Consider the following 24,844-nt stretch of genomic DNA (forward strand, 5'->3'; position numbering starts at 1 on the left):
CTTTTTTGAGCAGTTTCTGTAATTTGTTCAATAAAATTCTTTAATTTATGTTCTGTAATTTCTGCAATTGTTTCAAATCTCCTCTGTCATTCTCGTGTTTCTTCATTTCCTGACACAGTAGTTGCTAACCCCCTAGGTGCTTCACCGCTCGAGTTCAGACCATGCATTGTATGACGAAAAGTGCTTGTTTAGGTGTGTTCTATCACCCCTTAAAGTTTGGCCCAAGAGTTCTGAATCACCCTGTATACACAAGGAAGAGGCAAATGAAAGTAACAGAGCTAGTACTCTCTCCAAGAACTGTGGAAATCTGAGAGGATAGAATAGATTAAAGATGGTAGTCCATTGAGCAGGCATCAGTGCCAAGCCTAATCAGATGTCCTTAAAATGTCAAGAGTGACCTTGTCAGTTTCTCTAAACCTGTTAATGGCCTGTCTCCAGAATCAGGGGGAAGATAGCTTATACCTGTGGATGGCAAAATACATATTGCTGGTCCTTAATTATCAGGATTTTAATTGCCTTTGTTTTTAAATATAGGCTTGTTACCATGTAGCAAGATAGATGCCAGAAGTAGGAAAGATTAAAAAAAAAAAGACTTATTTAGGATGTGTCAGTTCTAAAGCACAAATATTTAGTATAATAGGAGGAATACCATATTAAGGCTATTCAGGATTTCTCTACTTTCTTTTTGACAAAAGACAAGAAGCATGGAGTGAGCTGTTCTGAGTAATGTTTGAAATAATTTGCCATGGTTACCCATACAGGAGTTGGAGGAGATGAATGATGCCAAAAGGCCCTCTTATCTCTTGGTCATATTGCATTGGTGTACTATCAGGATGAATGAAAGGTGAAAGCATTAAAAGAAGAAGTTATACTTCTGGCAAGGGATCCAGAAGGCTTGAACTGCTGTTTAATATGAGGTTAGATATATGCATGTGGTCCTTTCAAAATTAGATTTTTGGATATGTTGATGGCTTTCTGTACTTATTGCTGGCTTCATTATAGGCTGCTTTAAGCTGGAGCTTTAATATTGAGCTACTTAATATGCTGTTTTTTTTTTTTTTTTTTTTTTTTTTTTTTTTTTTTTTTACTGCTTTGCCACAGTCTCTTTGGAGGATGGCAGGAGCTGAGTTTGTTTACCATCTCTTCAATAATGCTTAAGAATTTTGGGAATCCTTCTCCCCATTCTGATCAGCTCATGCATACATTTGTTGTATATTTTAGTTGAAAGAGAACTGCCTTATATATATATATATATATATATATATATCTACGAATATATATACTACGAATCCCTCTAAGGGCTGTCGCCGCTAGAGGGATTCGTAGTGTGTAGTGTTCGTGAAAGCTCCGGATAAGATAAATATTATTTTCAGTTATCATTGATAAATTTATTTAATATTGCATAGTTTTGTTTGCCTTGCATCTCTTAGTGCATCTTTTTGTGTGTTTTTGGTGTGTTATAATTTATAATTTGATAAAATACGTTGCAAGTAAGTATGGCGGCCAGTAATGATGGTTCGCCATCTTTATCAAAGAACGGTAGTATAAAAGAGATGATTCAGTGTACTAGCTGCGAAATGTACACTTTGCGGAGCGCGGTCGGAGTGTGGTTAGATGATAATAAAGGAGTGAATGTGTGTAGAAAATGTAGGGAGAATCAGAAATCGAAGAGTATTTCGGATCGTGAGTGTGATATTTTTGTCAAATTTCAAAATGAAGAAAATAGGGATATGACAAGAAACGGCGAGGTTGTACCAGAGAATTGTGAGAGTGTGAATGATAGTATTAATGGTTTTACTGAGAATAAAAAAGATGAGATAGACGCAATGAGTGAGATCGCGTTGTTGAATGGTGCGATACAAAGGGCAAAACAGCAGCTAGAGCGTATGAGCAAAAGTCGACTGAATGAACCAGCCAATAATAAAAAGTATTACAGGAAAAATAAACGTATGAGTGTGAACATGAACAAAATGAAGGGTAGAGTGCTGTATGGAGACTCGTTAGTACGAGGTGTGATAGTAGAGGATTTGACAAAATCGTACCAACCTGGTGAGGATGTAACCGAGTCTATTAGAGAGCAAAAGGAAAGGGTGAAAGAAATGATTGTTGTGGCAGGTACAAATGATTTGAAAGGAGACAAAATGGAAATGATAGAAGACCTGAATGAATTGTTTGAGGTAGCAAAAGAAAAGAGTGAGAGAGTTAGAATGATTAGTCTTTTGCCACGGTATGACAGTGAAATGTTTAAAAGGAGGGCTATAATTGCGAATGACTTTATGCGTGGGTTATGTATGACGAGTGGTGTGGAATTTGTGGATGTGTGGAGTGAGTTCGATGGGCGAAAGGATCTATATAAGATGGATGGCTTGCATTTGAATGATTACGGTGTAAGAAGACTTGAGAAAGTGTTGCTGAATGTGGTGGATGTGCAAATTCAGGGAAACTAGATTTATTAAAGGGGGGGGGGGAGTAAATATACAGTCCTTAGGGAGGCAGTTGAATGTAAGAATGAATATAATACGCCCAAGCAAATAAGGACAACAAATCAGAGTGGGATAGTCAATATAAGGCATCAAGGTAGGGTTGGGGCTAATCTTCTTCTGCAGCTTCTCCCACTTAAGTGGGATCACTGTTTGTAATGAGTCTCCTCCACACCTTCCTGTCTTGGGCTGTCACCACATCCAAGTTCTTCATCTTCAAGTCCTCTTCTACCAGCTCCTTCCATCTCTTCTTTGGCTGCCCATGCTTCCGCCTTCCTTGCACATCCATCTGCATGACCCTTCTTCCCACATATTTGTCCTCCCTCCTCATCACATGACCAAACCATCTCAACCTTGCCTCCTGTATTTTCGCTCCTAAGTTCGTAACTTTCACTGTTCCCCTGACATAGTCATTTCTCAGACGATCCTTTCTGGTCACACCGCACATCCACCTAAGCATTCTCATCTCTGCTACTTCCATCCTGCTGATGTTATTTTTCCTCAGGGCCACAGTTTCTATAGCATATGTCATAGCTAGCCTCTTATTGCATAACACTCTAGCCATCTCCCTCCAGTTCCTCCAACCCGCTTGTATCCTGCATCCCACTTCCTTCTCAGCTCCTCCATCTTCTTCCACTGTTGAACCTAAGTATCTAAAGTCTCTCACCTTCCTGATGACATTTCCTTCCAGCTCCAGATCTGTCTCCTGGCCGCCGCCACCGCCCACTGCACAACACATATACTCTGTCTTACTTCTGCTCAGTCTCATACCTCTCTCTTCCAGTACTTTTCTCCATCTTTCCAGTTTAGTTCCCGCTTCTTCTCTTGAATCTACACACAGCAAGATGTCATCAGCATACAACATTGTCCAAGGCGCATCTTCTCTCACCTCCTCTGTTACCACCTCCATCACAATATTAAACAGAAACGGACTTAATGCTGACCCTTGATGCAAGCTAACTGTTACTTGAAAACTTTCTGTCTGTCCCAAACAGGTCCGAACACTTGTCTTCACATTTCTGTACATTTCCCGCACCAACCTGACATATTTCTCCGGCACCTTCTTCTCCCTCAGGCACCTCCAGACTTCTTGCCTTGGCACTCTATCGTATGCTTTCTCCAGATCAGTAAATACCAGATGTAGCTCCCTTTGTTTCTCTCGATATTTTTCCATCATCTGTCTTAACCCAAAGATAGCATCTGTTGTTGATCTACCAGGCATGAAGCCAAATTGTTCCTTTGCAATCTCCACCTCCTTCATCAATCAAGAACCCTTTCTAGGATTTTCATTGTGTGGGACATCAACTTTATTCCTCTGTAATTTTTACAGTCTTATGCATCCCCTTTATCCTTGTAGATGGGAACAAGAGTACTCTCCCTCCATTCCTCGGGTATGTTTTCCTGTTGGCAAACTTTCATGAACAGGTCCCACAGCAGGTCAATTCCCTCTTCTCCCAGTGCCTTTCATGCCTCCACTGGAATTCTGTCGGGGCCCACCGATTTTCCATTCCTCATCCTCTTCATGGCCTCCGTCACTTCCATTCTACTGATGTTCTGCACCATCCCCTCAGAAGGCTGCCCATCTCCTCTGTGAGTCCTTGCATTTTCCTCATTCAAAAGTCCCTCAAAGTATATTTTCCATCTGTTTCTTATGTCCACATCCCTCCATAATACTCTTCCTTCAGCATCTTTGATCTGCCTCACATGTAAGATGTCCTTTGCTGCTTTATTTCTACATTTTGCTAGTTGGTAAATTTTTCTCTGTCCTTCCTTTGTTTCTAATTAAAAATGGGGGTCTTAAATTCATGTACACTAATGCTAGGAGTATTAGGAACAAGAAGGAAGAGTTTTTGGCCATGGTTGGCACTTCCAGACCACAGGTTATTGGTATTAGTGAAACATGGCTGACTGTAGATGATATAGCTAGTGTGATTGAATATGATGGGTATAGTGTGTTCAGGAATGACAGGGAGAATAAAATGGGGGGGAAGGAATATTGTTGATGATAGCTGATGAGCTGCAGCCAAGGAGAATAGAAGTTGAATTGCAGGATAGAGAAAAGAGCAGCACATTTGAGGCCATTTGGTATGAGATTGTGGCTAGCAGAACTAAATATACAATTGGGTGCTGCTATAGACCAGGTGATGGAAAAGATGGTGGTGACAGTATGCACAAGCAAATAGAAGAAATGAGTGGAAGGAGGGTGATTATTATGGGAGATTTCAACTATGGTCACATTGATTGGAGTGAGGAGAGGACACACGGGAGGAAGGAATTGGATTTTATGCGGTTATTAAGGGATAGCTATCTGCGACAGCATGTAATGGAAAATACTAGGGGTCAGAGAGTACTTGACCTAGTAATTACAACTGAGGATTTGGCTGTAACAAATATGACCACATTGCCACCAATTGGTGAGAGTGATCATAGGGTCTTGACTTGGGAGGTGGCTAAAGGTGTAGAATTTTCAATTAAGACAGGGTACATGTGGAATTATCGGGCTGGAAAGTATGACAAGCTTAGGAGTTTGATTGGTTCAGTGCCATGGCATGTATAACTGCAAGGACTAGAAGTCGATAGTGCATGGGAGGTAGTTAAGAAGTGTTTGCATGAAGCAATGGCTGACTGTATACCTAGAGTCCGAATAATAAATCAACTAGGGGTTAAATGGATGAATAACACCATTAAGCTTGAGCTGCAAAAAAAGAAACAACTATGGAGGGAATTTAAGGAGAAAGGTGACCGGCAGGCACACAAACGGTATAAAGCGCAGGCCAGAAGGGTAACGAGTGTGGTAAGAAAAGCAAAAAAGGATTACGAAAGAACATTGGCCATGCAGGCTAAAGAGAATCCTAAACAGTTTTTTAGATATGTAGCAAGTAAAAGGAAAAATGTACATGGCAGAATGATTTTAAAGAACGCCGATGGTAGGGAGGTAACTGAATCAGTTGATATAGTTGAGTTACTGAGTGAGCACTTTGCAAGAATATATCATCCAGGTGGTTACATTGCAGAAATGAATGTACCAGTAGATTATATGGGAATTGTGGTGAATGAAGTGGAGGTGAGTAGTCTATCTATTGCATAACCTCGATGTCAATACATCTGTGGGATTGGATGGTATACCAGCTCGTGTTGTACGAGAAGCAGCTAAAGAATTGTCAGTACCCTTGATCATTTTGTTTAATTTGAGTCTCGGGTCTGGGTTAGTCCCGAGGGGATGGAAAGAGGGGAGGAAAATAGTTCCACTGCATAAAGGTGGTTCCAAGACTGCTGTTGTAAATTACCGACCGATTAGCATATCAGGAATCATTGTCAAGGTCTTAGAGAAATTAGTCAAGAAAAGAATACAGGATTGGATAGATGAAAATGAGATATTGTATGGGGGACAACATGGTTTTGTGAAGAGTAGATCATGCCTCAGTAACTTGCTCACGTTTTGTAACACAGTGACAGCTGAACTGGATAGGGGTAATGGGTTTACAGTAATACTACTAGACCTTGCCAAGCCTTTTGATAGGATACCACATAGAACCCTAATCAGTAAACTGGAGCAGATGGGGATAGATATAGGGTTGGTGAGATGGATAGGAGGGTGGTTGAAGGAGAGATACCAGAGAGTGGTTTATTCAGGAGTGGAGTCTAAAAGATGGCTTGTGACTAGTGGAGTGCCACAGGGCTCTGTTCTTGGACCACTGCTTTTCAATTTGTTCATCAATGATGTAGGAAAGGATTTGAGAGGAAGTGTTCACTTGTTTGCTGATGATGCAAAGTTGGGTAGAGCAATTATGAGTGCACAGGATGTCAACATTTTACAGGATGATTTGGATAGTTTGGAGGACTGGACTAGGAAAAATGGATGTCAATTTAATGTGCCAAAGTGTAAGGTTATGCAATTTGGGGTGAAAAGAATAGCAGCAGTGTATCGCATTGGTGGAACCGTATTCCAGGAGATTGATGAGGCCAGGGATTTGGGAGTGTTGGTGGATAGGGAATTGAAGTTTAAGGGACACATTGCAAAAGTGACTAAAACAGCTCACCAAATCACTTGGCTTCTGAAAAATACTTTAACATGCAGAGACAAACAAGTTGTTCCTCTGTATCGAGCCTTGGTAAGACCTCATCTGGACTACTGTGCCCAGTTATGGGCACCAGGGTTTCTTCGTGATGAGGAGGAAGTGGAGAGGATCCATAGACGACCGACCAAGATGATAGCAGGTCTGTGGAATGATCCTTATGAGAATAGGTTGAAGATTTGTGGGTTGCAGAAATTGGTCGATAGGTGAAGGAGGGGTGATATGATTGAGACATTCAAATTACTGAAGGGTTTCTATAAGATTGATCCAGAAGATATTTTTGAAAATATGATTGGTGGGAGGACTAGGGGCCATGAATGGAAGCCGGGCAAGAACGTGGTTGACAGGGGTGTTAGAGCTAGGTTTTTTGCTTGGAGAGTGGTGAATGAGTAGAATAAGCTTCCAGAGTCTGTTGTGGGTGCTACGACCGTGAATGAGTTCAAGGCAAGGTATGATAGATACTGTATGAATGTCGAATAGTTGCTCTTGACATGATGTTAGGGCCTCCCTCGATGTGTCTGTCGACTCCTTGGAGTTGCCAGGAACAATAATAATAATAATATATATATGTATATAATTGGTTCATTTTGACTCTTTTTGAGTTTTTTTTTCCCCACAAGATTTAATTGTAAAAAGTGTTGTCCTAGTATATGTATAGATATCAATGATTTCTCAGAGAAATTAAATAACGGTGAAGAAAAGATGTGTAATAATTGTCTTTGTATTTAAATTATCCTTAAATTAGCTGTTTTATTGAAAGTTCAACTGTGTATGTATAGAGATAAATAGAACAGTTTAAGCATCTTTCTTTCTTTCTTTACAGGTCATTAGCCAAAACAAACCTGATGGTCCTCCTGGTGTAAAGATAATCTTGAAGAATTCATTAGGTGAAGTAGTAAAAGAAACTTATTCTGGTAGTGATGGACAATACAGTTTCACCCATATTCTTCCAGGAGATTATGTCGTTGAAGCTTCACATCCAAAATGGTTACTTGAGAAGACTTCAGTTCCAGTCATTGTATTCCAGGATAATGGAAAGGCTGGTGATGGAATTGTGGTTGCAGGTTATGATGTTAGGGGACAAGTAATTAGTGAAGGAGAATCCATTCATGGGGTTCATTTTATTCTTTTTTCCAAAAGCAAGTTCCTGCAGACTCTAAAAATTCCAGATTGCAGTAAGGAGCCAGTCAAAGGCTTCAATATTCAAGTAAATCTACCTTATATATGTTATGTTACATCTGGAGATGATGGTAGCTTTCTCTTTACATCTCTCCCACCTGCAGAATATAAACTGGTACCCTTTTATAAAGGGGAACATATTGAATTTGATGTTTCTCCACCTGAAGTTGATTTTGTTGTCAATCATGGCAGCATTGTATTTTCAGAAAAATTTCAGGTATAATTACACAGCATTTTTTAAATGAATTTGTCTTTCATATGCAAACATTGTTATAGTTATTTGATTCTATATATTTTACATTTCACTAATTTGAGTGTATTATTATTACAAAGACACTTCCACAGAGTATAAAGACTCAGTGGAATGTCCACACTTATCATTATTTATAACATGCTTATCATACCCCTCCTTGAACTTGTTCAGTGACAAACCATGACTACCTGTGGCAACCCATTCCACTCATTTACCACTCTCCAAGCAAACGTTCTAATTCTGTTGCCTTTTTTAACACTCTTACACTTCTCTAGGGGCAACTTCTTGTTCTTTCTCTTGCATATCCAACTATCCTATGAAATCCCTTTTCGCAATTTGTATAGCCAATTTTTATAACCCACAAACTAAAGGTGATAGAAAGATGAGGAGGAGAAGAAGGATTAGCATTAGTATTATTGATTGTTTTGTGGCTAAACTGATTGTCTTTTTTGATGCTTTACCTGCAGAATCAGCTTCAGAAGATTGAGATCTCTTAGGAGCCATGAGTTTAATTTTACGATTCTTTCCTAATAATAACGTAAAATGAAATCAGAGGTCACCAGACACAACCACTCAACAAAATGCTTAGAGAACAGCTGACTAGACAGTGGTGTTTCATGCCTGCCTTAACCAGTCATCATATAGGTCTCAAAGGAGCAGTTCATGAGTGATGTGGTAAACGGAGTAGGTGATGATGAAAAACGAATGCACGTAGGCCAATGGAAACTTTGGCACTAAATGAAAATATGTAACTGAGTGGGACATTAAAAGAGGCTCGACTGTATTCATTTTTCCAACTCTCCCACATCCAAATGGGTACTGTTGTGACAGCTCTAAAACAAAGCTGACTTATTGACATCATTATTCTTCTGCACTGACAACCACGTCAAAATATTCCTCCACACTTAAACCAGGAGCAGCCTAGAGATAGAATCAGATGAATCCTGAATGGCTTGGATACCTAGAAATCTTCTGACTCTGATGATATCCCCATCTCTGGTCATATTTTAAATTAATAGTCCTCCTATATTGTATACTCTTTTAATTCATCTGGCAACTATCTTACAGCATAGAAACAAGCCTGTTCAACCCATTCCAAAGAAAACATATAAAAGCCAGTCATTATGTTGTTGTTTCATTGTACTCACCCTACTTCTAAAAAAAATATTGGTGAGAGTCATCTGTCAACTTCATCCACCTTTTAATAAGTCCACTAGTTAATCAATAACCACCAATATAGATTTTGTTAATCTTGATCTGCAGTGGATATGCTTGCTAACATCACTCATCTTTGGACAGAACTATTGAAAAGTTTGGCTTAACTCATGATCACACTAGACATTTTAAGGGAATTTGATTGTATCTAGTACAAAAGCTTGCTTAACCAAATTATCATCTTATGGTCTACTGTTCACCCATTGTAAGTGGATTTGCCAATTTCTGCTCTAGTTCATTTCATTCCTGTTTTTCATTTGAAATACCATACAATACTCAGATATCCCAAGATACAAGATCTTTCATAATCAGTGCCTTGAAATGCTGATTTCCTCGTTGTATTTCTTAGATTAAGGACAACTTTGTTAACTTCCATTTTACTAAAATGCAGTCCTGTATTTTCATGCAAGAAAAATCACACCACTTCACTTTTAATGCCATTATCTCCACTTCTTGGGCTAACTTGCTTCTCACTTTTCTTTTCGTAAGTATTTAATATCCATAGCCTCTGCCTCCAAAAAACCAGTTGCCTTTTCCATTCAAGACATTCTTATGAATTTTAAATCTGCCTTACCTTAAAATGTTCTCACAATTTTGGTGGTGTGTGCCAAAACCTCCCTAAAATACTTGATACCATCCAGAAGTGAACAGTATAGTCTCTCCCCCCCCCTTCACACTCACTCCAGTCATTTTCTCATAGATATTCTGTGATTCATTGTCTGTTCTGTAGATATTTCATGGGTGATATTCCATTGTTTCTCAACTTTCTTGATTCTGTAAACACACAAGCAACTGCTGAACATCTATTCACTGTCTAGCTTCAATTGTAACAAACTAACTTCTCATCTTTCTCTTGCATCCCATTCCATATAGAAGTATATGAAATGGGATGCAAGAGAAAGATGAGAAGTTAGTTCGTTACACTTGAAGCTAGACAGTGAATAGATATTCAGCAGTTGCTTCAAAATACAAATCAAGGTAGTTTTCTTCTTCTTAACCATTTGTCCATATTGATGGCATTGATGTGCTGTAGGTTTCCCAACTGATTGGTATGGGAAATAAAAATTAAATCCTCTGATGCCTTTTATTTCTCGAAAAGGAGTAGGCTAGATCATTTAGCCCTAACTGTTTTGAAGATAGTGGGCAACCAATGCCACCCTTATCCATCACTGATCATAGCTATCAGTGATGTCATAGTCATCCATGATGGAGAGTATGGGATACAGTAACCACCATCTTATGGTCGCAAATGCTGCATATTATTGTCTGAAATAGTGTGTTCTATAGTCAATTTTTTTTTTTAAAAAAATGATTCATGTTTGCAAGACCAGGTTTCTATATTTAAATTTTCATTGTGATCATTAAATTCTTGACTTATATATTTTTTTTTTGGGGGGGGGGGGGGTACAGGATAGTTACTTGGTCATACTACATGAAAAGTTTACGTTATTACTAAGTTCCTATCGACAGTTTTTTTCCAAATTAGTTTTATCTGTCAGGACTCTAATATTGTCTGATCTTATATTTCAGCTGAATATTTTATTTGTGATTATTATTAGTTTTAATTATTTATTTTTTTATTTTTCCTATGTGTACTGCTTTAAGAGCCTCCGTAGCTCAGTCAGTATAGACAAAGTGCTTTGGTCAGAAAGACCTGGGTTCGATTCCCATCAGTGACGTGCAGAACCTTTATCTGGTCTCTTTCGATTAAAGGTGAGTTTAGTCGGTCTCATACTGAGGTAGAGGGTTTTTCACCCCGGAAACTCAAGTTTTTTGTCCCCCAGAACAGGCAAACCGTCTCCGCGAACATGCTTCTTCAGCCATAGGACACCTCCAGGAATAAGGAGTAACCAACCTATTCTGTAGGATTTCAGTTCCGAATGCCTACACGGTAAAATGTGTAGGTCTTCACGTGAGCATAAATTAGGATTGGACTGCTTTAAACTTAAACAATGGGAAAATATGGTCTCAAGTAGTCCTTGTATCAATAAAACTTAAGCCAATTGGTCAGTCATCTCCAGTGCTGGGCCCAATTCCTTTATGAAGACCTAAAGGAATTGGACTCTTCATAATGGAATACTCTTCATTGTATCTACTGATGATTAACTTTACAATGCAAACTTTTCCCCAAAATGATTTTTGACAATTGGTCTTTGCCTAATTCTGTTTTTATTTGACATAAATTTGGCATGTTGAATAGCATAAGATAGTACAAGATTTTCTGAAATAGCATGTGAAATTTTTGTTGTTGCCACCAAACAGGTAATCTCAAGGTGGAAAAGAAGTCTTTGTCTATGTTCTCAAACATTAGAGATCAGGGAAAAGAAGAGAGTAGCTATAGTATTTCACACCAAACATGAGAAATTTCTTAACCATGAAACCGAGATGTGAACAACTTTCAAAATGGGAAATTGACAATTATTAGTGCCTGTCATTCCATATAGAAGATGCCAATTTGGAATAAGTGGAAAGAGCATATGACATAAAGGTAAGGTTAATCCTTGTGAAAGATTAAAATGGAAAGTAGAAAGTCAACACTAAGAAATACCATGAAAAAATTTGGAGAAAAGAACAAGGCTACAAATTACAAGATACTTACTGGGTTTCTGCTTAGAAACTGGGTTATTGTTATGAATGAATGCTATGTTCTAACATAAAAAGGTGCAAAAATTGATATGAAGAGAATACAGAGAATTTGCAAGAGGAAGTGACCACCATGTGGTTTTGAGCAGAATGAAAAATCGGTATTCTATCAAAAATCAAAAATAAAAAATTTAGTAGTTTTTATTTTATGGAAAAGAATCATAGTTAGACATCTCTCAGTTGGAATTGTTCAGATGTATAAATCTTGGAGGGTGTGAAAGAGTTTGAACGAAAAAAGGAAAATTGAAATATTAGAGACTGACTGCCAGTATCCATATCCAAAGAAAATATTAATTCAACTAAAGAGACATGTAGTGAAACTTCTGTGCAAAGAAAAAACTATAGTTGACACAGAAAGTTGAAGTAGGAGTTCATAAAAATTAAACCATTTTCTATTATTATTTTACGGTATCTCCATGGAGTCCAGAGACTCATCATGGGAGACCCAAATCAACCATCGTATACACAAATCCTATCATACCTCTCCTTGAATCCATTCACTATCAGGGAACTCGCAACCAATTCTGGCAATACATTCCACTCACTCACCACCCAGCAAATCTGGTCCACACATCCCTGCTAACCACATTCTTACACAACTTCCATGGATGTCCCTAGTTCTCTGACTATTTGTCATATTGTCAAAAATTTCACTTGCATCAATTTATAAAACCCCTTTAATATCTTAAAAGTTTCTATCATGTCCTCCTCTTATGAACTAGCTATAATCCACAAACCTTCAACCTATCTTAATAGGAGATACTTCACAGATCTGTCACCATCTTGATCACTCGTCTGAATTCTTTTGACCATCTCCCGATCTCCAAGAAACCCAGGTGACCAAATCTGTGCACAATGGTCAAGATGTGGCCAAATCATATCCTTATAAAGAGGGATAATACCTTCCTTGTCTTTACTTGTTAGCATGTCTTTCAACACCCAAGTAATTTGTTGAGCTATTTTACCAACTTTTGCAATATGCTCTCTGAACTTCAACTCTTTGTCCACCATTATCCCGAAGTCCCTAGCCTCATGAATTTTCTGCAAACCAGTACCATCAATATGATACAACATATGCAACTTTTTCAACCCAAAATGCATAAAATTACATTTTGCAACATTAAACTGATAATCATTATTCTTTGCCCATAATGCCAATTTATTTAAATCATCCTGCATGATATCTACATCACCTTTATCAACTATTGCTCTTCCCAGTTTTGCATCATTGGTAAACAACTGAATATCTGTTCTTAAATCTTTCCATATTTCATAGATATACAAATTAAAGAGTAGTGGTTCTATTACTGAACCCTGAGATACTCCACTAGTCACCATCATTCTTCTAGACTCCATTCATCACATACTACTCTCTGATGCCTGCCCATCAACCATTCCTATACATTGCTCATATCCATTCCCATTTGCTCCAATTTTTGGAATAGTTTTCTATGTGGTATTCTGTCCAGTGCCTTGGCAAAGTCGAGCAGATCATAGTGTAGCCATTACCTTTATCCAATTCTGCAGTTACATTTATTATAAAATGTGAATAAGTTACTAAGACAGGAAGCTTTCACCAACTTTTCCAATACTTCAACAACCACTCCCAATATATTAATTGGTCTAGTTTGCTACCTCTGTCTTGGAGTCACCTTTATGCTATGGTACTATCTTACCCTCTTTCCACTCCCTTGGAACCCCCCAGAGCTGAGACTTAGATTGAATAGCTTTGTCATGTGCAATGCCAATTCTCTTGCACATTCATGTAGTACATGGGCTGATATGCCATCTAGTCCAACTGCTGTGTTCACATTCATATTTTTTAATATGCTGAACACCTGTTCATCTACCGCAATGTTGATTTCATTTCAGACAAATTATGGAGACTACAACTGTGTTAGAAATAATTATTTTAATTTCCCGACATTTCGACCTTCATATTGCCAGCCTGGTTGGCTGAGTGGATAGCGTATCCGCTCTCCAGCCAAAAGGGCTGTGGGTTCGAATTCCAACGTGGACATGGATGCTTGTGATTGTCTGTTGAAATACCAGTGGTGGTAGGCGGTAGATGGTGTTGGTGTAGTTGTGGTCAGTTGTGATTGAATGGTGGAGACGGAGTTGTAGACTGGTGCCCTCCCTCGATGAATCCTTGGACTCCCTGGAGGTGTTAAATAATAATAATAATATTAAGGTCTTCATCTGGAGTATGTATATATATATATATATAAATAAATAAGAGTAAAAAATTTTTAGGAGTAAAAATAACCAAGTTTATAAAATTACTTGGTAACCCTAATATATATATATATATGTATTCCTGAGCTTCTACTCTGTTGTAATGGTACATTTTAGAATAATAAATATTTCATTAAATATTTATTCTTTAAAATATATATATATATACACACACAGAGACAAGCCGTATCACATTTCACATAGTACAATATGTTAAAGAGACAATGATATGATCAACAGTTATTCTACTGGCCTGACCTCTAGTGAAAAAAATAAAATAAAATAAAAATAAATAAATGAAAAAGATAAAATAACTATCAAAGCTATATTCTGTTTATGATGACATCAGAGAAAATTTTTTTCTCATATAGATAGTTTTATTACAACAAAAGTGATGTCCTGATTTGACATGAGAATTGTTATATTAAATTTAAGATCCTGGATTACCTATAGTCGTATATATAATTAACTCTTAGGGATATAATATCAGAAGAGAAGAAAACACCAACCTATCAAAACTAAAAGATAGCTCAAGCAGAAGTCGATTTTTAGAACAGATGTGCTTGAAATTAAAACCCTCCATCTTCCAGAACAGCGGAAAATACTGGGAAGAAGGAAAAGAAACAGTGTTATCAATTGCAAAAGACACTCTAGGTTCCAAACCCAAAATAAACAAACAGTGGATAACCTAAGAAATCATAGCTACCATAGAAGAGAAAAGAGGCCAAGATACTTGTAAACCAACAAAACAATGAAGAGAATAGAGAAAAATACAGAGCACTAAAAAATAAAGTTGATAACCTATGCAAAAAAGCCAAAGAAAAATGGTTAGAAGAAAAAGCTAAGAAATGCCAAGAAGCATACCAACAAAACAACCTAAAAGTCTTCCGTGATACTGTAAGAGAAATTACAAAGGAATTCTCAGCAAAAGCAGTAACAATGATAAACAACAAGATGACTGAAACCGGGAATATTGAATATATAAGAAAAATCTGGTCAAACCGTTTTAAGACTATCTTCCACCAAGGAAACAAAATTACAATGCCAACAATAGAAGAAAATAATGATCACCCAAAAATTTTACAAGAAGAAGTTAGATACGCAATAAAAAACAGATGAAAAACAATGAAACACCAGCCATTGATACTACCCCTACTGAACTGTGGTCATATGGAGGCAGCATATCAATAGAATATTTAACAATCCTATTCAATAGGGATAGTATCAATGCCTGGTGCTTTATTGTTTTTCATCTGTTTTATTGCGTATCCAACTTCTTCTTGTAAAATTTTTGGGTGATCATTATTTTCTTCTATTGTTGGCATTGTAATTTTGTTTCCTTGGTGGAAGATAGTCTTAAAAGATCATCCCAATATACAAGAAAGGAGACAAAAGAGACTGCAGAAATTACAGACCAATCAATTTACTCCCTCACACCTATAAAATATTCATAAGAATTATACAAAATAGATTAAAAAACACCTACGAAGAAATGATAGGCATAGAACAAGCTGGTTTCCGAGGAAACTATTCAACAATAGACCAAATTTTCACATTGCACTAACTAGCAGAGCTCAGCTGGGAAGACCATAAAGAACTATATTGTTGTTTTGTGGACTTTAAACAAGCTTTCGACAACATCAACAGAGAAATCCTTCTTAAAATTCTATTAGAAAAAGCAATAGACAAATATATAATACAATTTCTGATAAAATATTACTCTAAGACAAATGCAATAATTAAAAAGGACACACTCACAACAGAACCCATAGAGATCCAAAAAGGAGTAATGCAAGGATGCCCATTATCCCCATGCCTATTCAACATATATCTAGAAGAAGTTGTAAAGAAGGCAATAGACAGTGAGCCTGGAATCAATGCCAACGGTTTAAACACAAATAATATCAAATATGCAGATGATCTCGTCCTTCTTGCAAGAACCCCAAATGAACTACAAAAGTTGATCAACAAGCTAAACGAAACCTGTAAAACATATGACATGATAATAAATATACAAAAGGCAAAAGTGATGAAAATAGGGAGGAACAGAACTACCATCTCAGCCACCCTAAATGGAGAACAAATAGAACAAGTAGACAACTTCATATACCTTGGATCAAAACTAACAGAAACAATAGATGAACTCAAAACAATCAAACACAGAATAGCGATAGGATGGACCACCATGGGAAAATTACAGAAAATCTGGTAAACAAACAAGATATCTAAGCAAGCCAAAATCAAATTATATGAAGCAATAATTATACCAACAGTCATCTATGGAGCAGAAGCATGGACAGTTAAAAAAAAAGAGAGGAGAAAAAACTGCTGGCATTTGAAATGAAATGTTTAAGAAAAATGAATAGAACAAATTGGATAGAAAAGAAAACAAACATCACAGTCAGACAAGAACTATTGCATAAAAAGACAATAATAAAAAAAAATTAGAAAACAATAACTGAGATGGTTTGGACACACTGTACGCATGGACGCAGACAGACTTCCTAACGTCCTAATCAATACTTTTCCAACTGAAAAAAGAAGACCTGGAAGACCAAGAATTACCTGGCTGAAATTAATAAAGAACATCTCGGGATGCAGAACATATAAGGAACTTTTTCGAACAGCAAGGAATAGAGAAGACTGGAAGATCCTGCTCAAGAGAAGACTCAACCCGTCTTAGACGGAAGAGAAGAAGAAGGATAAAGGTTATTCGAGTAGAATATGTGCTTTCCATATTCTTGGGATTTTTAGACCATCGTTATTGTTAAAATTAGAGTGGTTGATAAGAATTTCACAGGCTTCCTTAAATTTACGTTCATACCAAATTTTGATGTGATGTAAACAAGGTGTCTTTCCAGTCAATTCTGTGTAGCATATTGGGTGTGATCAGAAAGGCTGGCTTTACTATAGTTATTAAATTTAATATGCCATTTATGTTCCTTTTTTCTGATAGGAATTGTGCATTCTGTTTCTCCTATATAGGGCAAATTACAGGTGCAATGAATACAGTATACTGCAGGATGGGCCAGTGAATGCCATATAACTGTATATCGTATTCATTCAGCCAAGGGGCCAAATGGCAAATTAGATTATTTTTAAAAATTTCTTATATATCTGTCTTTTCAGTATGATATTCAGTATTATTCTCTCAAAAACTAAATAGTGATCACTTCTTCCTATTTCAGATCTCTATAGTTTGGTGTCCTAACCATTGTGAAAATATTGGTATCCACACTACCATAGACATTAACACATCTTATTATTTTTCTTATTGTAGATGTCTGGAGTAATTACTTTAAAAGACTGCTAAATGAAACAAGCAGTGTCAGCATGATGGTAGAAAACTCCCCAACAGGAATGCAGATACTTGAAGTAGAAAGAGTAATCAAAAACCTGAAATGTGGCAAGGCAGCTGGAATAGATGAAATTTGGCCAGAAATGCTCAAATATGGAATATAAAAGTTTTACAGTGGATGCATTTGAGATAATTGAGAAACCTGGTCAGAAGGTCAAATTCCAGGGATTGGGATTGAGAGCAGGTCTCATAATACCATCTATAAAAAGAGAAATAAAACTAAATGCAAGAATTACAGAGGTATTTCCTTACTGAGTGTTCCTGGTAAGATTTATGCAGGTATACTTGAGAAATGGCTAAGAAAAATTGTGGAAGGGAAGCTTGGTGAAGAACAAGCTGCATCCAGGCCAAATAGAGGTTGTCAGATCAGATTTTCACTTTAAGACAAATAGTTGAGAAATCTTGGGAATATAACAAGGATTAGTATTTAAGTTTTGTTGATCTGGAAAAGGTATATGACAAGGTACCAAGAGAAACCTTGTTCAAAACACTGCAGTTATGGTGTAATTGGGACATTATATCAAGCAATACATAGTCTCTATTTAAGCTATTTGTAATTGTAAGTCAGCAATTTAGAATTGAAAGAGGTACAAGAAGATAGCTTGAGGTAAAATCAGGTGTACGACAAGGGTGGACATTATGTCGACTGTCATTCATTATTTATATGGATCACATTATGAAGGAAAGTGGTATTAAATCTGAAATCAAAATTGGTGATGTTAATCTTAGTTCTTTACTTTATGCAGATGATGTTATATGTCTGAATAAATCCAGTACAATTCTGCAAAATTCCCTGACTAAATTGAATAACTGTTGTAATAAATTTGGTATGAAAATGTTGAGAGGTAGTTACAGGGTTGACACTGGGTTTTTTTTTTTTCACTTGGTGGAGCTGGGGGAAGGAGCGAGGACAAGGGGGCCTTCCCTGGAAGTTACAAAAGGAAGTGAGTAAGAGGGTGAGGAGTGGTTTCTTTGCATGGAGGGTGGTCGAACCATGGAATGCATTGCCTAATAGAGTGGTGAGAGCATGAATGGTCATTGAGCTCAAGGAGTGGTATGACAGACTTTGTGTTTTCTAGGAAGGGCCTCCTATGATTAGTCTTTCAACTCCATGGAGGCCTGAGTCATTATCATAATAATAATAATAAAATCAGTAATAAAAATACAAAGACAGTGAAAATAGAAACATTGAAAACATCAACTGTATCCTGAATGGTCGACCTATAGAACAAGTATTTAGGCACAATTTTTAGTGAAGATGGTAAATTAAATATGAAAATGGACAACAAAATAAGTAAAGATGATATGGTAGGAAGTCAGCTGAATAAATTTATATGGAACAAGAAAGAAATTAACAAAACACTAAATTAGCTGTATAGATGACAATTTTAACTTATGGATCTGAGACCTATGTTAGAAATAAAACACTTGATGCCAAGAGAAAGCTCTTGAATGCTCTAGTTATATAGTATGGATGGGATATATATATATATATATATATATACAAACACACTGTTAGTCAGCAGTCAGAATGGACTGCTGACTAACAACTTAAGCACATCAGCCACATAAATGATGAACCAAATTATTAAGGAAAGCAATGCTAAATGTGATATTGGATATATTAAATTCGGCCCTTTACTTTAATGCAGACTTATTATTATTGCATGACTCTTCCAAGGATTCACTAAATTAAAAAATTGTAACAAATTGCTGTGAATATTTCTTGAGGAGGATAGAATCATCATATCAGAAATGATAACGAGAAGAGGTTTCTGTTCTGTTTCTTATAAACGTTTGCAATTTAATTATAGAAAATTGTTAACGCAACCTTTAATGAAATCATAATTTTAGACTACTTTAGCAGTGGCTTAAAAGCATGAAGCACTTGTTTGCTAGTTTACATTAATTATTAGTAATATATATATAGATATATAGATACATAGTTTTGAATTCATCATCATCATCAAATTCCTGCCATGTACCCTCAAGGGGTGTACAGGATATGATAGTACTACATGAAAAATTTACATCATTACTAACTTCCTATCTACAATTTTTCTCCAAATCAGCCTGTTACTTATGAAAACTCCAACATTATCAGATCTTATATTTCTATCGTCTAAGGCACTTTGTACTGTATCAATCCACTTATATCTTGGTCTTCCTCTGGGTCGTTTTCCTGCCAACCTGGCAGAGAACACTTGTTTGGCTAATCTTACCTCACCTATTCTGTTTAAGTGACCATACCACCTGAGGTTAGCTCTGCTAACGCATTTCTGGATGCTGACAATGTCAAGTTCTTTCCTAATATCCTCGTTTTTAATATGATATTGTCGTTGATGCCATCTATTCATGCCTCTAATCTTTCTCAGGACCCTCAGAACTAATTTTGAATTGCATGACTTAAAGTGCTGGTTGATTTTCATCGCTTGATATGAGACCATCACATGATCTCATTCTAAGTGAGATCATGGGATTTCCAGAAGTGGAATGGGGGGAAAAATTCATCTTTCGTGACTAAAGCAGAATTCCCAGTTTATCTGACACTTAATCACCAGTACTAATATGTACTATAGACAGAGCAAAAAAATGCACTCGTCTGCTCCACAGTGACGTGACAAGTGAGGATTTTTAGTTAATAAGTAAAAGAAAAGAATAGGAGTTTCTGTTTTATCATTAGTTTTATTTACATAATGTTGATTCTGTTTCATGTTGTAAACAGTGTTTTGTATGCTTACCCTACTTATCTCAACTATTTGGAATGCTGGTCATTCAAGTGCCTGTTTTGTCAATTATACTGATTTTCTCATTATGAAATGACTATTGAGAGGACAGGATACACACTCATCATTTTATTTTTAAGGAGCACTCAGTTGTACCTTGTGGTAACCAATTAAATGCAAAATGGCAACCTAAAATAAGTATTGCACTGGATAGCTGTAATTATCTTATTTCTTACTCAGTCATGGAATATGCATTAATAGTAGATATTAAAACTCTTGGAAAGTGTTAGGAAAGAAGTATTTATTTTCCTACAGTATTTTTCTATATTGATTCTGACTTTTTTTGAGTTGCCTGCCATGTCCTATCACAATACTGACCCTGTCCATCTACAATGTTTTGGAACCAATCAGAATTCAGAAATACACTGATATCATTATATGTGTAGACCTAAGGATTTTTTTTCTGTTGAGTTTTTTTATGATACTGAATGTTTTCCAAGTTTGTTTATAATGTCAGGGAAGAATTTTATTATTTTTTTTCCGTCAGAGTGATTCAAGACTCATAAGTGTTATAAGTGAAAACATGGCATAAAACGGTATCATTAATGAAAATAAATAAATAAATAAATAAATAATCTTGTTTCACTTATAAAATCCATGATTATTTTTCACAGACCGACAAGCCCATTAATATATAAGTAGTTAATATTTGCTTCAACCCTAGTAGTTAGTTTTAGCATAAAAGTTAGCCATATCATTAACAAAAGCTTATAAATTGATTATATCAGGGCTAAAACATGTAGCTATGATATATTAATGTGACCATGGTAAGATTAACATCTGACTAGTAGGATGTTTACCTGACTGATGAGCCAGCAAAAATATTTCCAGCCCAGGATATAAGTTTATAATCTTTTATCGGTAGGATTCTTAAAAGTGTACTGACTAGACTGTTTGGCTGAATGGACAATGTTATGCTCTCCAACATAAGTCTTATGCTTAGAATTATGGCTGAGGTAACTAAGATTATAAAACTAGTGTTGTGTCCTCTTACCATTTGTCTCGCAATATTGTGATGTGGAAATATTGGAGAGGGTCCAGAAACAAGTGACTAAGACAATTTCAGGACTCTAGAATGTTGGTTATGGAGAGAGAGAGAGAGAGAGGTTGAAGGAATGTGGATTGCAGAGTTTGGTGGATAGGAGGAAAAGAGGTGATATGATCAAGATGTTTAAGTTGGTGAGGGGATTATAAAGGGGCAGAAGGCTAGAAGGAAAGAACCACCATCCTTTGAAGTTGTGTAAGAGTTGGTGAAGAAGGGTATGAGGAGTAGATTTTTTACATGGAGAATTGTGAGTAAATGGAATGTATTACCAAATATGTTGTTAACATGGGGAGTGTTTAAGGATTTTAAGGTTCAGTGTGATAAATATGTTGTCAGTTGAATGAACCTCCCACAATGAGTCTGCTGACTCCATCCATGGAGTCATCCTCCAGGGTATAGTAGTAGTAATAATAATATGGAATGAAAAATTCAAGTTTCCATGAGTGGAGAAGTATGCATACTTCTCCACTCATGGAAATTTGAATCATGGAATTCTAGTCCTGAATTAATTTGATCTTCAAATTAATTCAGGACTAGAATATTTAAATAATATATTAAGGAATTTTTAACCATTCCAGTACTTTCCTTACTGAGTGTGATAGGTAAGATTTATTCAAGCCTACTTGAAAAGAGGGTAAGAAAAATTGCCGAAGAGAAACTTGGATAAGTGCCATTTGGGTTCGAATAAGGATTGGCAGGATCCAGTGTTTATTTTTACTTTTAAGACAGATTAGTTGAGAAATCATTGAACTATAATGAGGATCTCTGTAAGTTTTGTAGATCTGGAAAAGGCATATGACAAGGTGCCTATTCAGGGTGTAGCTGATGTAAAACATTTCAAATATTTCAACAGTTATTAGTGTAGATAGTAAATTAAATAATGAAGGATAATAGAATAAACAAAGCTGTTTAAATGTTTGCTACTACATCTAGGTCTTAATTTTAAATTAAGACCTAGGTGTAGTATCTAGGTCTTAATTTAAAATTAAGACCTAGATACTACATCTGTCTAATGATATCTTTAATATGATTTTATAAATTAAGTTTTTTGTATGACATTGTAAATTTATATATGTAATTTATTCTGCACTTTTATGTTTACCTTTCTTCAGTGAAATGATATCATGATTAGTGATGTAACATCATGTGGCTCATTCTAATTTTGAATGATCAGTTGTTTGTATTCTATTGTAAAAAACTGTTTTTGTCAAGCCACTGATGATAGTTTGTTATTTTCAAACTGAAATATCTGGCAGTATATTAAATATACTTTTCTTGTGCTAACATGTAGATAATTTTTAACAAATCTGTTATTGTAAATGAATTTATATGGAAGAAGAGAGATATTAGTGAACAGATTGCATCAGTAGCAGAATAATATTAAAAATGAAACTATTAGAAAATTGACATCGTTAGCATTTAAGAATATGTCAGCAGAACTAATCTCAGGTGGTATGGTCACTTAAACAGAATGAAGAGAAAAAGTTAGCAAAACAGGTGTTTGATACAAGGATGTGAAGTGAATGATTTAGGTGTTTGTACAGTTAAAAGAACCTTAGGAAATCAAAGTATAAGAATCTAATGATATTGGAGGTCTGACAGATAATTTGGAGAAATTTGTCAATAGGTTAGCAATAATGTAAACTTTTCAAGTAGTATTCCCATAGCATTCCGTACACCTCTTGAAACAAATCAGGAATTTGATAATGATGATGCTGCTTCTTCACAGCAAGTTCAAAATGTGAGACTTTTTTAGAATTTGTGGCTGTCCTTAAAAACCAACCTCATTTAATCCTTTCTTTTAAGCTTACATGGTGATCCGAATGCATTTTTGAAAATTATGGAGACAACTACCGTGTTTGAATAAAAACTTTAGTTTAATATAACTAAAATCTACATTCGATGTTTCGACCTTTATGTCAAGGTCATCTTCTGGAGCATACAACTATACACAGAAAACAACCTACACTACAATCAAACTGGTTTGTTAAAGTTACTGACCAACTGCTACAACAATTGTTGGCCTGACCTCTGGTGGAAAAAAAAAATACATCAATGCTAGAATCCTATTATTAGTGTTATCTGTTGGTTGTAGACATACATTGAGCACAACAACATCATGATTATACATTTACATTCCAGCCAGTTGGTATGGAATGGTTTCTAATACTAGCTGAAGATTGGCTAGAGTCCTGACTTATGCTGGATCTTATATATTAGGTGGGCTGAATGTGTGCCATCCAGATCTCCTTGGAATTTTCATGCCATCTTTATTGTTGATATTTGGGTGGTTTATCAGGATTTCGCAGGCTTCCTTAAATTTCCTCTCATACCAGGTTTTTGTGTGGTGTAAAGAGTGGGTGCTTTTCCAGTTGATTTGGTGTAAGGTGTTGAGCGTGTGATCTGAGAGGCCTGCTTCATCATAATGGTTATATTTAATGTGTTCTTTCTTGTGTATAGGGATTGTCTGTCCTGTTTCACCAATGTATGGTAAGTTACAGGTACAGCAGCAATGAACAAACGACACGAACGCATAAAATTTACCATCGAAATCGAAAATCAAAACTCGCTTCCGTTCCTTGACACACTAGTCACACGTCTTCCTTCAGGCAGTCTATCCTTCATGGTCTACCGAAAACCGACATACACTGGCCAATACATACATGCTAATTCATACCACCACCCATCACAAAAATATGGAGTCATTAACACCCTTAAAAACAGAGCTACAACAATTTGCTCTAACCAGCAAGCCCTGAAACAAGAACTAAAAATCATCAGCGACACATTCATAAATAATGGATATAACAAAAATACTATTAATAAAATACTCCATAAAACAACAACAAAAACGAATCTAGATTACAGTAAAACCATAGCCATCCCATACATTAAAGGGTTATCAGAAAAAATCAACAGAATCCTACAACATTATAACCTTAATGCCACCTTTAAACCACACTCAACTTAAAACCATATTCAGCTCCCTCTAAGGACCCTCTCCTCCCATTGGCACATGCTGGAGTCTATTGCATCCGCTGCACCTGTAACTTACCGTACAATGGTGAAACAGGACGAACAATCCCTATACGCAAGAAAGAACATTAAATATAACGATTATGGTGAAGCAGGCCTCTCAGATCACGTGCTCAACACCTTACACCAAATCAACTGGAAAAGTACCCACTCTTTACACCACACAAAAACCTGGTATGAGAGGAAATTTAAGGAAGCCTGCGAAATCCTGATAAACCACCCAAATATCAAAAATAAAGATGACATGAAAATTCCAAGGAGATCTGGATGCCACACATTCAGCCCACCTAATATATAAGATCCAGCATAAGTCAGGACTCTAGCAAATCTTCAGCTAGTATTAGAAACCATTCCATACCAACTGGCTGGAATGTACATGTATAATCATGATGTTAATATATGTATATAGATAGATACATGGACTTGTTATGCCTAATGTATGTCTACAACCAACAGATAATACTAATAATAGAACTCTAGCGTTGATGTATAATTTTTTTTTTTTCATCAGAGGTCAGGCCAACAATTGTTGTAGCAG

General features: G+C 36.3%; 1 protein-coding gene across 1 annotated transcript in view; it reads left to right on the forward strand.

Annotated features, from left to right (window-relative positions):
- The window catches only part of LOC150093100 (BOS complex subunit NOMO3), an 84,193-nt gene that overhangs the window by 14,793 nt on the left and 44,556 nt on the right, over positions 1-24,844 (forward strand). Inside the window, exon 3 of the mRNA XM_090414154.1 lies at positions 7,380-7,952. Within this exon, the coding sequence (XP_090270280.1) occupies positions 7,380-7,952 (573 nt within the window). The remainder of the gene's footprint in view (positions 1-7,379; positions 7,953-24,844) is intronic.

This window comes from Typopeltis vanoorti, chromosome 24 (genome assembly GCF_054136105.1).
Source record: "Typopeltis vanoorti isolate ZY-2024b chromosome 24, IOZ_Tvanoo_1.0, whole genome shotgun sequence".
NCBI lineage: Eukaryota > Metazoa > Arthropoda > Arachnida > Uropygi > Thelyphonidae > Typopeltis > Typopeltis vanoorti.